Source organism: Aythya marila, assembly GCF_965140915.1.
Source record: "Aythya marila genome assembly, contig: HAP1_HAP1_SCAFFOLD_1177, whole genome shotgun sequence".
Lineage (NCBI taxonomy): Eukaryota > Metazoa > Chordata > Aves > Anseriformes > Anatidae > Aythya > Aythya marila.
This window is the reverse complement of record NW_028137491.1, coordinates 1-11,534: the sequence shown is the minus strand read 5'-3', so window position 1 is coordinate 11,534 and position 11,534 is coordinate 1. Positions and strand designations below refer to the sequence as shown.

General features: G+C 69.4%; 2 protein-coding genes across 2 annotated transcripts; both read left to right on the top strand.

The window, feature by feature from the left end:
- Nucleotides 1-1,123: 1,123 nt before the first annotated feature.
- MEN1 (menin 1) lies at nucleotides 1,124-8,863 on the top strand (the record flags this gene model as incomplete). The annotated part of the gene is made up of 11 exons (XM_082785177.1): nucleotides 1,124-1,151; nucleotides 2,716-3,164; nucleotides 3,969-4,177; nucleotides 4,979-5,107; nucleotides 5,621-5,661; nucleotides 5,772-5,859; nucleotides 5,953-6,089; nucleotides 6,506-6,635; nucleotides 7,123-7,293; nucleotides 7,949-8,185; nucleotides 8,654-8,863. Exons 2-11 carry the CDS (start codon nucleotides 2,723-2,725, stop codon nucleotides 8,861-8,863), a joined length of 1,794 nt encoding a protein of 597 aa, XP_082641303.1. The 5' UTR covers nucleotides 1,124-1,151; nucleotides 2,716-2,722.
- A 1,494-nt stretch (nucleotides 8,864-10,357) lies between these two features.
- On the top strand, nucleotides 10,358-11,170 carry LOC309890774 (uncharacterized protein; the record flags this gene model as incomplete). Its single annotated transcript, XM_082785178.1, is given in 2 exon segments — nucleotides 10,358-10,658; nucleotides 10,660-11,170. Coding segments are annotated over 2 exon segments (648 nt in total), but the record flags the coding sequence as incomplete, so codon positions are not given.
- Between the last annotated feature and the right edge of the window lie 364 nt (nucleotides 11,171-11,534).

Sequence of the window (11,534 nt, the reverse complement as noted above, 5' to 3'; positions counted from 1 at the left end):
GGTCCCCCAGCCCCCCCCCCCCTTTTTAACACCCCCCCCTTTCCCTTCCCCCCCCCAGACCCCGCCGAGTGCCGGGACCCCCCGCGGCGGGGGGGGCCCCCCCCGTGCCGCCCCCCCGAGCGCTGCCCGGGCCCGCGCTGCCCCTGCCGGGGGGGGGCGCGGGGGGCGCGGGGGGGGCGGGGCCTCGAGGGCGGCCCCGCGGCCGCTGCCCCCCCAGAGGAGGCGCTGAGAGCAATAAAGGAGGCGGAGCCTGAAAAAAGGGGCGGGGCCTGAAAGGGGGCGGGGCGTCAAGGGGTGGGGGTGTAAAAGGGGCGGGGCGTCAAGGGGTGGAGTGTCAAACGGGGAGGGGCGTCAAGGGGCGGGGCCTGATCGGGGGCGGGGCCTGAACCGGGTGGGGATGTAAAAGGGGCGGGACGTCAAAAGGGGCGGGGCGTCAAAGGGCGGGGTTTGGGAGGGAAGGGGGCGGGGCCTGTGAGGGGAGGGGCTCAAATGGGGGCGGGGTCTGGGAGGTGCGGGGCTGGGGAGGGAAAGGGGTGGGGGCTAAAAGGGGGTGGGGCCTGAAAGGGGCGGGGCATCGAAGGGGGCGGGGCGTCAACGAGGTGGGGGCGTCAAATGGGGAGGGGCGTCAAGGGGCGGGGTTTGGGGTTTGGGGCGGGGCCTGGGAGGGAAGGGGGCGGGGCCTGGGGTCTCACACAGGTGGGGAGAGCCAAGGGGGCGGGGCTTGAAATAGGGGGCGGGGCCTGGAGTTTGGGGCGGGGCCTGGGGGTCGGGGGGGGGCCTCGGGGGGCTGCAGCGCCATTTGGGGGCTTCAGGGACGGTTTGGGGCGATTTGGGGGGAAATTGGGGCCTGGGGGGGGATTCCAGAGGAAATGGGGGGGTGTTGAGGGCACTTCCGGGGGGCTCGGGGCGATTTGGGGGAATTTGGGGCGATTTCGGGGCAGATCGGCGCCTCCGCGGAGACAAAATGGCGGCCGCCGGGCGCCCTCCCGGCCTACATTTCCCGTCGTGCCCCGCGCGCCCCCTTTTCCCGCTCAGCGCCTACAACTCCCGGCACGCCCCGCGCGCCGCACTACAGCTCCCAGCGTGCCCCGCGCGGGCCCCCGCCCCTAGCTCCCGACGTGCTCCGCGCGCTGCCGCCGGTGGCGGCCACGGTGAGGGGGGGGCGGCGGCGCCGGGGGGGGGCGGGGAGGGACCGGGGGGGGGCCGAGACCGGAGGGGGGGGGGCCATAAAGCCCCGGGGGGGGCCGGCCGCCTTTTTCCTGCTCTGGAGGCACCAAAACGCCAGAAATCGCCCCAAAATGCGCCAAAATCGCCCCAAAATTGCCCCAGCCGCCTCAAACTGCCCCCAAATCGCCTCAAACTGCCCCAAAACCGCCCCAAACTGCCTCAAAATCGCCCCCAAATGGCTCCAACCGCTGTTTTCCCCCCAAAATCCTCCCCCAAGGCCCCAGTTTTCCCTCAAACAGCCCCAAAGTGCCCCGCCCCCCCCAACCCTCCAAAAATCCCCGATCTGCCCCCAAATCGCCCCAAAAAGCCCCAAATTCCCCTAAAATCCATCTCTAATCCTCCTCAGCCACCTCAAATCTTCCCCCAGCACCCCAAAACCCCCCTCGATCCCCCCAAATCCCCCCCAGTCCCCTCAATCCCTCCAAATCCCCCCCCAATACCCCCAAATCGACCCCAAATCCTCCCCTAACCTCCCCCAAAAGCCCCAAATTCCCCCCAAATCCCCCCAAATCCCCCTGTAACCCCCCTCAATCACCCCAAATCCTCCCCAAATCCCCTCCCAACCCCCTTCTAACCCCTTTCTCTCCTTATAGGGCTGCCATGGGGCTGAAGCCCTGGCAGAAGGCTCTCTTCCCCCTCCGCTCAGTGGGGGCCGTGGTGCCCCAAAACCCCCTCTAATGGCCCCAAACTCCTCCAAATCCCCCTCTATTGTCCCCAAATCCCCTCCTAACCCCCCCAAACCTCCCCAAATCCCCTCCTAACCCCCCAAATCCCCTCCTAACCCTTTTTTTCTCCTTATAGGGCCGCCATGGGGCTGAAGCCTTGGCAGAAAGCCCTGTTCCCCCTGCGCTCCGTGGGGGCCGTGGTGCCCCAAAACCCCCAAATACCCCCTGTAAACCCCCCAAATCCCCCTCTATTGTCCCCAAATCCCCTCCTAACCCCCTCCTAACCCCTTTTTCTCGTTGTAGGGCCGCCATGGGGCTGAAGCCCTGGCAGAAAGCCCTGTTCCCGCTGCGCTCCGTTGGGGCCATGGTGCCCCAAACACCCCTCTAGCCCCCCTCAATCACCCCAAATCCTCCCTAAAGCCCCCCAAATCCCCTCCCAACCCCCTTCTAACCCCTTTCTCTCCTTATAGGGCTGCCATGGGGCTGAAGCCCTGGCAGAAGGCTCTCTTCCCCCTCCGCTCAGTGGGGGCCATGGTGCCCCAAAACTCCCTCTAATGGCCCCAAACTCCTCCAAATCCCCCTCTATTGACCCCAAATCTGCTCCTAACCCCCCAAATCCTCTCCTAACCCCTTTCTCTCCTTATAGGGCCGCCATGGGGCTGAAGCCCTGGCAGAAAGCCCTGTTCCCGCTGCGCTCCGTTGGGGCCGTGGTGCCCCAAAACCCCCTCTAATGGCCCCAAACTCCTCCAAATCCCCCTCTAATCCCCCCAAATTGTCCTCTAACCTCTCTCCATCACCCCAAACCCCCTTTTTCTCGTTGTAGGGCCGCCATGGGGCTGAAGCCCTGGCAGAAAGCCCTGTTTCCCCTTCGCTCCGTTGGGGCCGTGGTGCGCCTGTTTGAGGCGGAGCTGCGGCAGCCGGAGCCGGACCTGGTGCTGCTGTCGCTGGTTTTGGGCTTCGTGGAGCATTTCCTGGCCGTCAACCGCGTGCTGCCCACCAACGTCCCGGGGCTCAGCTTCGAGGCGCGCCCCGGCCCCGAGCCGCAGACCCTGGCCTACTTCCCGGTGGCCGAGCTCTCCATCGTGGCCGCCCTCTACGCCCGCTTCACGGCGCAGATCCGGGGGGCCGTGGACCTGTCCCTGTACCCCCGGCCCGACGGCTTCTCGTCCCGCGAGCTGGTGCGCAAGGTGGCCGACGTCATCTGGAACAGCCTCAGCCGCTCCTACTTCAAGGACCGGGCGCACATCCAGTCCCTCTTCAGCTTCATCACCGGTGGGAAGGGGAGAAGGGACCCCCCCGGGGGTCGGGGTGCCCCCCAGGGATGCTCTGGGGTCTTTGGGGTTCCTTTAGGGGACGCCCTGTGGGGCTCGGGGTCCCTTTGGGGCTCTCCTGGGGTCCCTGGGGTCCCTTTAGGGGATGCCCTGTGGGACCTGGGGTCCCCTTGGGGTGCTCCAGTGGGCCTTGGGGCTGCCCTGTGGTCCCTGGGGTCCCTTTGGGGGATGCCCCTTGGGACCCGGGGTCCCCTTGGGGCTTGGGGTACCTTTAGGGGATGCCCTGTGGTGCTTGGGGTCCCTTTGGGGCTCTCCTGGGGTCCCTGGGGTCCCCTTAGGGGATGCCCCATGGTCATTAGGGTCCCTTTGGGGCTCGGGGTGCCCCCGGGGGATGCCCTGGGGTCGTTGGGGTTCCTTTAGGGGATGCCCTGTGGGACCCGGGGTCCCCTTGGGGTCCTCCAGTGGACCTTGGGGCTGTCCTGTGGGGCTTAGGGTGCCCCTGGGGGATGCTCTGGGGTCCCTTTGGGGCTCCCCCCATCTCCTTTGGGGTCCTGGGGGGGGCTCTGGGTTGCCCCCATCTCCTTGGGGTCCCCTTGGGGTCTTCCCCACGGCCCTTGTGTTCCCTTTGAGGCTCCCCCCATCTCCTTGGGGTCCCTTTGGGGCTGTCCTGGGGGGGCTCTGGGCTCTCCCCTGGCCCCTGGGGTCCCTTTGGGTCCTCCCCCTGCTCCTTGGGGTCCCTTTGCAGCCCCCTGACGCCCCCCACCCTCTCTGTCCCCCCCTCCCCGTCCCCATTTCGCCCCCCCAGGCACGAAGCTGGACAGCTCGGGGGTGGCGTTCGCGGTGGTGGGGGCGTGCCAGGCGCTGGGGCTGCGGGACGTGCACTTGGCCCTGTCCGAGGACCACGCCTGGGTGGTTTTCGGCCGGGGGGGCGAGCAGACGGCCGAGGTCACCTGGCACGGGAAGGGCAACGAGGACCGCCGAGGGCAGACCGTGCACGCCGGCGTGGCCGAGAGGGTGAGGGGGCGCCGGGGGGGGTCCTGGGGGGTGCTGGGGGGGCCTGGGGTGAGGGATGGGGTCCTGTCCCCCTCGGTGCCCCCCCTCGGTGTCCCCTGGTGATGTGGCCGCTGCTTTTTGTGCTGCGCCCCGATGATGTCCCTGTTGGTGTCCCCATTGTGCCCCAAAAATGTTCCCATAAGTGGCTCTGTTGCACCCCAAAAGTGTCCCTGTAACTGCCCCCATTGTACCCCAATAATGTCCTCATTGGTGTCCCCAGTGTACCCCAAAGATGTTCCCATAAGCATCCCCATTTCACCCCAGCAATGTCCCCATTGATGTCCCCATCAGTGTCCCCACTGCCCCCAATAATGTCCCCATTGGTGTCCCCACTGTCCCCCAAAGACGTTCCCAGAAGTGTTTTTACCCCGTTTTACCCCAATAACTCTCCCATTTTACCCCAATAACTCTCCCATTTTACCCCACTAATGCTCTCATTGGTGTCCCCAGTGCCATCCCCTTGATGTCCCCATCAGAGTCCCTGTTGATGTCCCCAGTGATGTCCCCAATGTCCCCCTGATGTGCCCCTGTCCCCCTGACCCTCCCTGTCCCCCCCAGAGCTGGCTGTACCTGAAGGGCTCATCCCGTGTCCCCTGTCCCCAATGTCCCCCCTGTCCCCTTGATGTCCCCACTGTCCCCTGACCCCCCTGTTCCCCCCCCAGAGCTGGCTGTACCTGAAGGGCTCTTCCCCTGTCCCCAATGTCCCCCCTGTCCCCTGATGTCCCCCCGTCCCCCTGATGTCCCCCCTGTCCCCCCCCCCAGAGCTGGCTGTACCTGAAGGGCTCGTACCTGCGCTGCACGCGCCACATGGAGGTGGCCTTCATGGTGTGCGCCATCAACCCCTCCATCGACCTGCACACCGACAGCCTCGAGCTGCTGCAGCTCCAGCAGGTGGGGCCGGGGGCGGGCTGGGGGGCTGGCTATGGGGCTGGCTGTGGGGCTGGCAGGCTATGGGGCTGGCTGTGGGGCTGGCACAATGTGGGGCAGGCTATGGGGCTGGCTATGGGGCTGGCATGCCATGGGGCACGCTATAGGGCAGGCTGTGGGGCTGGCTATGGGGCTGGCACAACGTGGGGCTGGCTGTGGGGCTGGCTGTGGGGCTGGCTGTGGGGCTGGCTATGGGGCTGGCTGTGGGGCTGGCAGACCATGGGGTGTGCTGTGGGGCAGGCTATGGGGCAGGCTGTGGGGCTAGCACAACGTGGGGCACACTATGGGGCTTGCTATGGGGCTGGCACAACGTGGGGCAGGCTATGGGGCAGGCTGTAGGGCTGACACAATATAGGGCACACTGTGGGGCCCACCATGGGGCTGACACGCTCTGGGTCATGCTGTGGGTCTGGCGTGCTATGGGGCACGCTATGGGTCCCCCTGTGGGGCGCCCCCCAACCCCCTCTCCCCCCTTAGCGCCTGCTGTGGCTGCTGTACGACATGGGGCACCTGGAGCGGTGAGTACCGGGGGGCACACACCGGGACGGGGGGGGGTAAAATCCCACCCCCCCGCTATGGGGCCGGCCCCACAGCGCCGTGGGGCTGAGGCCGCCCCCTCCCCACGCAGCTACCCCATGGCCCTGGGCAACCTGGCCGACCTGGAGGAGCTGGAGCCCACCCCGGGCCGCCCGGACCCCCTCACCCTGTACCACAAGGTAAAATGGGGGGGCTGGGGAGGGGTCCGGGGGGGTCTGGGGGGGTCCGATATGGGGTGACGCCCCCCCGCTGACCCCCCCCCGGCCCCATAGGGCATCCTGTCGGCACGGACCTACTACAACAACGAGCACATCTACCCCTACATGTACCTGGCCGGGTACCACTGCCGCAACAAGAACGTCAAGGAGGCGCTGGAGGCCTGGGCAGACACCGCCACCGTCATCCAGGAGTGAGGGGGGGCCCGGGGGGGGCAAGGGGGGGGGCGTGGGGGGGTCTTTGGGGGGTCCCGGGGGTGGTACGGGGGCCTATTGTGTATGGGGTCGCTGTAGGAAGTGGGATTTCCATGGGGCACCATGCTGGGGTTGGGGGTTGGTTGGTCTTGTTGGCATTTGGGGGGGTTCTGGGGTGACCCCCCCGTGGTTTTTAGGGTCCTGGGGGGGTCCTGGGGGTGTATCTTGGGTGGGGGGGGCTCATTTTTTTTATGGGGTCCCCATCAGGTCTTTGGCTTTCCATGGCTCAACGCCCAACCGTTGGCTTTGGGTTGCCCCCAGCCCCATTTGGAGGCCTCGTAGCCCCCCCCTTGGTCTGTAGCCCCCCCCCCTCGGTCCGTAGCCCCCCCCCTCACTAATTAACGCCCCCCCCCAGCTATAATTACTGCCGGGAGGACGAGGAGATCTACAAGGAGTTCTTCGACGTGGCCAACGACGTCATCCCCAACCTGCTCAAGGAGGCGGCCAACGCGGCCGAGCCCCCCGGGGACGCCGACGGCACCGAGGTGGGGGGGAGTTTGGGGTGACCCCCCCCCAAATAGCATCCAGATCCCCCAAAATAACACCCAGACTCCCCAAATAACACCCGGATCCGCCCCAATAACACCCAGATCCCCCCAAATAGCACCCAGACCCCCCCAATAACACCGAGAGCTGCCCCAATAACACCCAGACCCCTGACCCCTATTTTGGGGTGCCCCTGCAGGAATTCCCTATTTTGGGGTCCCCCATTTGGGGTTCTCCTGGTTTTGGGGGGTGGATTTGGGGGTCTCAGGGGGGCTGGAGCTAATTTAGGGCCCCCCCGGCCCCCTCTTATGGGTCTATAAGGAGGGAGTCACTTGGGGTGCCCCCCCCCCATTTAGGGTCTCCCCTTTGGGGTCTCCCCTTTGGGGTTCCCCATCAGGACCCTGCTTTGGGGAGGCGATTCGGGGTCTCTAGGGGGTTCCCTCTCCCCTTGCTGACCCCCCCCCCCGTTGCGTGTGCCCCCCCCAGACCCCCCCTTGCCCGGGGGGGGGCTCGGCGCTGCAGGACCCCGAGTGCTTCGCCCACCTCCTGCGCTTCTACGACGGGATCTGCAAGTGGGAGGAGGGCAGCCCCACGCCCGTGCTGCACGTCGGCTGGGCCACCTTCCTCGTCCAGTCCCTCGGCCGCTTCGACGGGCAGGTGGGGGCCGGGGGGGGCTGGGGGGGGCTGGGGAGGGTCGTGGGGGGGCTGGGGAGGGGGCTGGGGGGGCTGGGGAGGGGTCCTGGGGGGGTTGCAGGGGGTCTAGGGGGGTTTCGAGGAGGCTGAAGTGGGGCTGGGAGCGATCTGATGGGGTCTGGGGGGGGCTTGGGGGGTCATGGGGGGGTTGGGGGGGGCTGGGGGGGGTCCTGGGGGGGCTTGAAGGGGTCTAGGGGGGTTTGGGGGGGGACTTGGGGGGGTTTGGGGTGTCCTAAGTGGGGCTGGGAGCAATCTGATGGGGTCTGGGGGGGGCTGGGGGGTCATGGGGGGGTTGAGAAGGGGTCTGGGGGGGGTCCCGGGGTGGTTGGGGGGGGTTGGGGGATCTGAAGTGGGGCTGGGGGCTCTGGGGGGGTTTAGGGGGGGTTTAGGGAGCTGGGGGGGTCAGGGGAGGGGGCTGGGGGGGGTCCCCGGGGGCTTGGAGGGGATTTGGGGGGTCCAAAGTAGGGCTGGGGGGGTCGGGAGGGGGCTTGGGGGGGAGCCTGACCCCCCCTTGACCTTCTCTGCCCCTCACCCTTGACCCCCCGTGACCTCTGACCCCCCCCATGACCTCTGACCCCCCCGTGACCTCTGACCCCCCGTGACCTCTGCCCCCCCCCAGGTCCGGCAGCAGGTCCGCCTGGCCCCCCGCTCCCCCCCTCCCGCGGAGGAGGCGGAGGAAGGGGCGGGGCCAGCGGCGGGGGGGGAGGAGCCTCGCGAGGGGCGGCGCCGGGGCCCTCGCCGCGAGTCCCGCCCCGAGGAGCCGGCCCCGCCCCCCAAGCGCGTGCCCGAGCGCCGACGCCCCGCCCCCTGCGGCGCGGCCACGCCCCCTGCGGCCAAGGGGGCGGGGACGGAGCCGGAGGGGGGCGGTGCCGCGACCGCTGGGGGTGTGGCTGCAGGAGGAGGGGCGGGGCAGGGGGCGGGGTTAGGGGCGCAGGGGGCGGGGCAAGGAGCTGCGGGGGTGGGACAAGGGGCGGGGCAGGGAGCAGCGGGGGCGGGGTTAGGGGCGCAGGGGGCGGGGCTAGGGGCTAAAGGGGCGGGGCAAGGGGCTCAAGGAGCAGGACAAGGGGCTCAAGGGGTGGGGCAGGGGGCGGGGCAAGGAGCGGCGGGGGCAGGGCTGGGGACGAAAGGGGCGGGGTCCGGAGCGAAAGGGGCGGGGCACGGCGCTCAGGGGGCGGGGCTAGGTGCGAAAGGGGCGGGGCAAGCGGCTCCAGGAGCAGGGCAGGGGGCTCCAGGGGGGGCGGCGGCGGCGCAGGGGGCTCAAGGGGCGGGGCCGAGGGCCGAAGGGGCGGGGCCGAGGGCCGAGGGGGCGGGGCCCAGCTCGCAGGGGGCGGGGCCGGGGGCGGGGCCGTGGCTGTCGTTCCGCAGCGAGAAGATGCGGGGGATGCAGGAGCTGCTGCGCGCCCCCCGCGTCAACTCCAGCGCCATCAAGCTGCAGCTCACCGCCCAGTCCCAGGTCCAGCCCCGCCGCCCCCCCCGCGCCGCCCCCAGCGACTACGCCCTGGCCTTCCTCAAGAGGCCCCGCAAGGCGCTCTGAGAGCTGGGGGGGGTTATGGGGGGGGTTATGGGGGGGGTATGGGGGGGTATGGGGTCATAGAGGGGTTATTGGGGGGGGTTATTGGGGTCATGGAGGGGTTATTGGGGGGCTTAGAGGGGTTATTGGGGTGTTATTGGGGGTTATTGGGGTCTTAGAGGGGTTATGGGGGGGTATTGGGGGGTATGGGGGGGTATTGGGGTCATAGAGGGGTTATTGGGGGGGTTATTGAGGGTTATGGGGGGGTATTGGGGGGGTATGGGGGTCTTAGAGGGGTTATTGGGGAGGTTAGGGGTCGTGGGGGGGGTTATTGGGGGGGTATGGGGGTCATATAGGGGTTATGGGGGTTATTGGGGAGGTATGGGGGGTTATTGGGGGGTTATGGGGGTCATAGGGGGGCTTAGGGGTCCTGGAGAGGGTGTAGGGGGTTATTGGGGGGTATTAGGAGTCGTGGGGGGTGTAGGGGGAGTTACTGGGGGGGTTTGGGGCGTCGTAGGGGGGTCAGGGGGGGTTATTGGGGGTCGGGGGGTTCCAGGGGGGCTATGGGGGGACACGGGGGGGTCCTGGGGGGGGTTCCAGGGGTCCGCAGGGTGCCTCGTGCCTGCTGTGCAGGCTCTACAGACACGGGGGGGGGGAATTTATGGGGGTGCCCCCCCCCCCCAAAAAAATATGTGCCTGAACATGTCTGTACCCCCCCAAATTGCGTGTAACCCCCCAAAATGTTGTAAATCCCCCCAAAAAACTTGTGTACCCCCCCCAAACATTGTGTAAACCCCGCGGGGGGGGTCCCTCGTGGGTGTGTGCCCCCAAAACATGCCCCCCCCCATAAAAAACCACGTGTCCCCCCAAAATCTGTGTCGCCACGTGTGTGTCTGCCCCCCCCCCCCAAAAAAAAAAATCCCCAAATCTCCCCATTTCCCCCAAAAACCCCTGCGTGTCCCCCCCACGGGGTGTCCCCACGCGTGTGGCCCCCCCCAGGGGCCCCCCCAATGGGTGAGGCCCCGCCCGTGACCCCGCCCCTCAAAAAAAACACAAAATCTCCCAAAAAACCCGAAATGCCCCCAAAAACGCGCCCTCCCCTCCCCACCCCACGCGCGCCCTTCCGGGTGTCCCCACGCGGACCCCACGTGGGCGCCGGCCCCTCCCCCCGCGAGCGCAGCCAATGAGCGCTCGCCACTTCGGCCCCGCCCCCTGGCTCGGCGGGAGGGGGGGAGCGAGGGGGAGCCTATTTCCCGCCGTGCCCCGCGGCCCGCCCTTTGGCGCGCCGCCACCGCCGCGCGGCAGCCAATGGCGCTCGAGCTCCGCCTGACGTCACGGCCGCCCGCCACGGGGTCTGCCGCGCAGGGCGCGGGGCGGGGCGCAGCCAATCACGAGCCGCCTCTCTCTCCGCGTCCCGCCCTCGTTCACCACCCAATCCCCTCCCTCCCCTTCCCTTGAGCGACACCTCGGCGCGCCCAATCCGCTCCCCCATCCCCTCTCAGCACCGCCCCGCCTCGCTTCCCGCCCCCTCCCCAATCAGCGTCGCGCTCCGCCTGACGGACACCCCTCCCGGCCAACCGCAGCGCGCGCTTCCTTGATCGACAGCCCCGCCAACCAATCCCCGCCCGCATCCCCGTGAGGCGCCGTGGAAGGTTCGCGAAGCCTCCTCCGGGGCGGCCTCTATGGCGACCGGGGCGAACGCCACGCCGCTCGGCAAGCTCCACCCGCCCCCCCCGGCCCCCCCGGCCCCCCCCCACAAGCCCGGCTTCCCGTTACCGCCTCCTCCTCCTCCTCCTCCGCCGCCGCCCCCCGCCGGGCCCCGCCATGGCCGCCGCCGCGTACCCGTTCGCCGCGCTGCCGCCGCCCCCCCCGCCGCCCCCCCCGCCGCCGCCGCCTCAGCCGCAGCCCCCCCAGGCCCAGCCGCCGCCCCCCCCCCCCGCCGCCGCCCCGCCGCCGCCGCCGGGAGCCGCCGGGGCCGGAGCCGGGACCGGGGCCGGAGCCGCCGGAGCCGCCGCTGCCCCCCCCCCGCCCCCCCAGGCCTCGTTCGGGCCGTTCCGGTTCCCGTCGCCCCCCCAGGCCGGAGCCGGGCCCCCCCCACCCCCTCCCGGGGCCGTGGTCGCCGCCGCCGCCGCCCCCCCCCTCCCGGGGGTCCTTCAGCAGGGCCCGGCCGCCGCCGCCGCCGCCCCTCCCCCCCCGCAGCAGGCGGAGGAGAGCGGGGGAGGGGGGGGCGGCGGGGGGGGGGGAGGGGGAGGCGGCGGCGGGGCGGGGGGCGCCGGGGGGGGCATGGGGACGGCGGGGGGAGGCCCGGGCATAAGGCGGGGAGGAGGTCGGGTAGGTCTGGGGGGGGCGAAATGGGGTCGGGGGGGGTAAATGGGGTCGGGGGGGGGTAAAATGGGGGTAAAGGGGTTTTTGGGGGGGCTGGAGGGGGTCTGGGGGAGGCCTGGAGGGGGTAACGAGGCCTTTGGGGGGGGTAAAGTGTGGGTAAAGGGGTCTTGGGGGGGGGCTGGGGGGTTAACGGGGTCTTGGGGGGGGGCTGGAGGGGGTAACGGGGCCTTTGGGGGGGTAGCGGGGGGCTGGAGGGGGTTGCGGGGGGTAACGGGGGGTAATGGGGTCTTGGGGGGGGTGTCTGAAGGGGGCTGGGGGGGCGAAACGGGGCTTTTGGGGGGGGAAACTGGGGGTAATTGGGCCTTGGGGG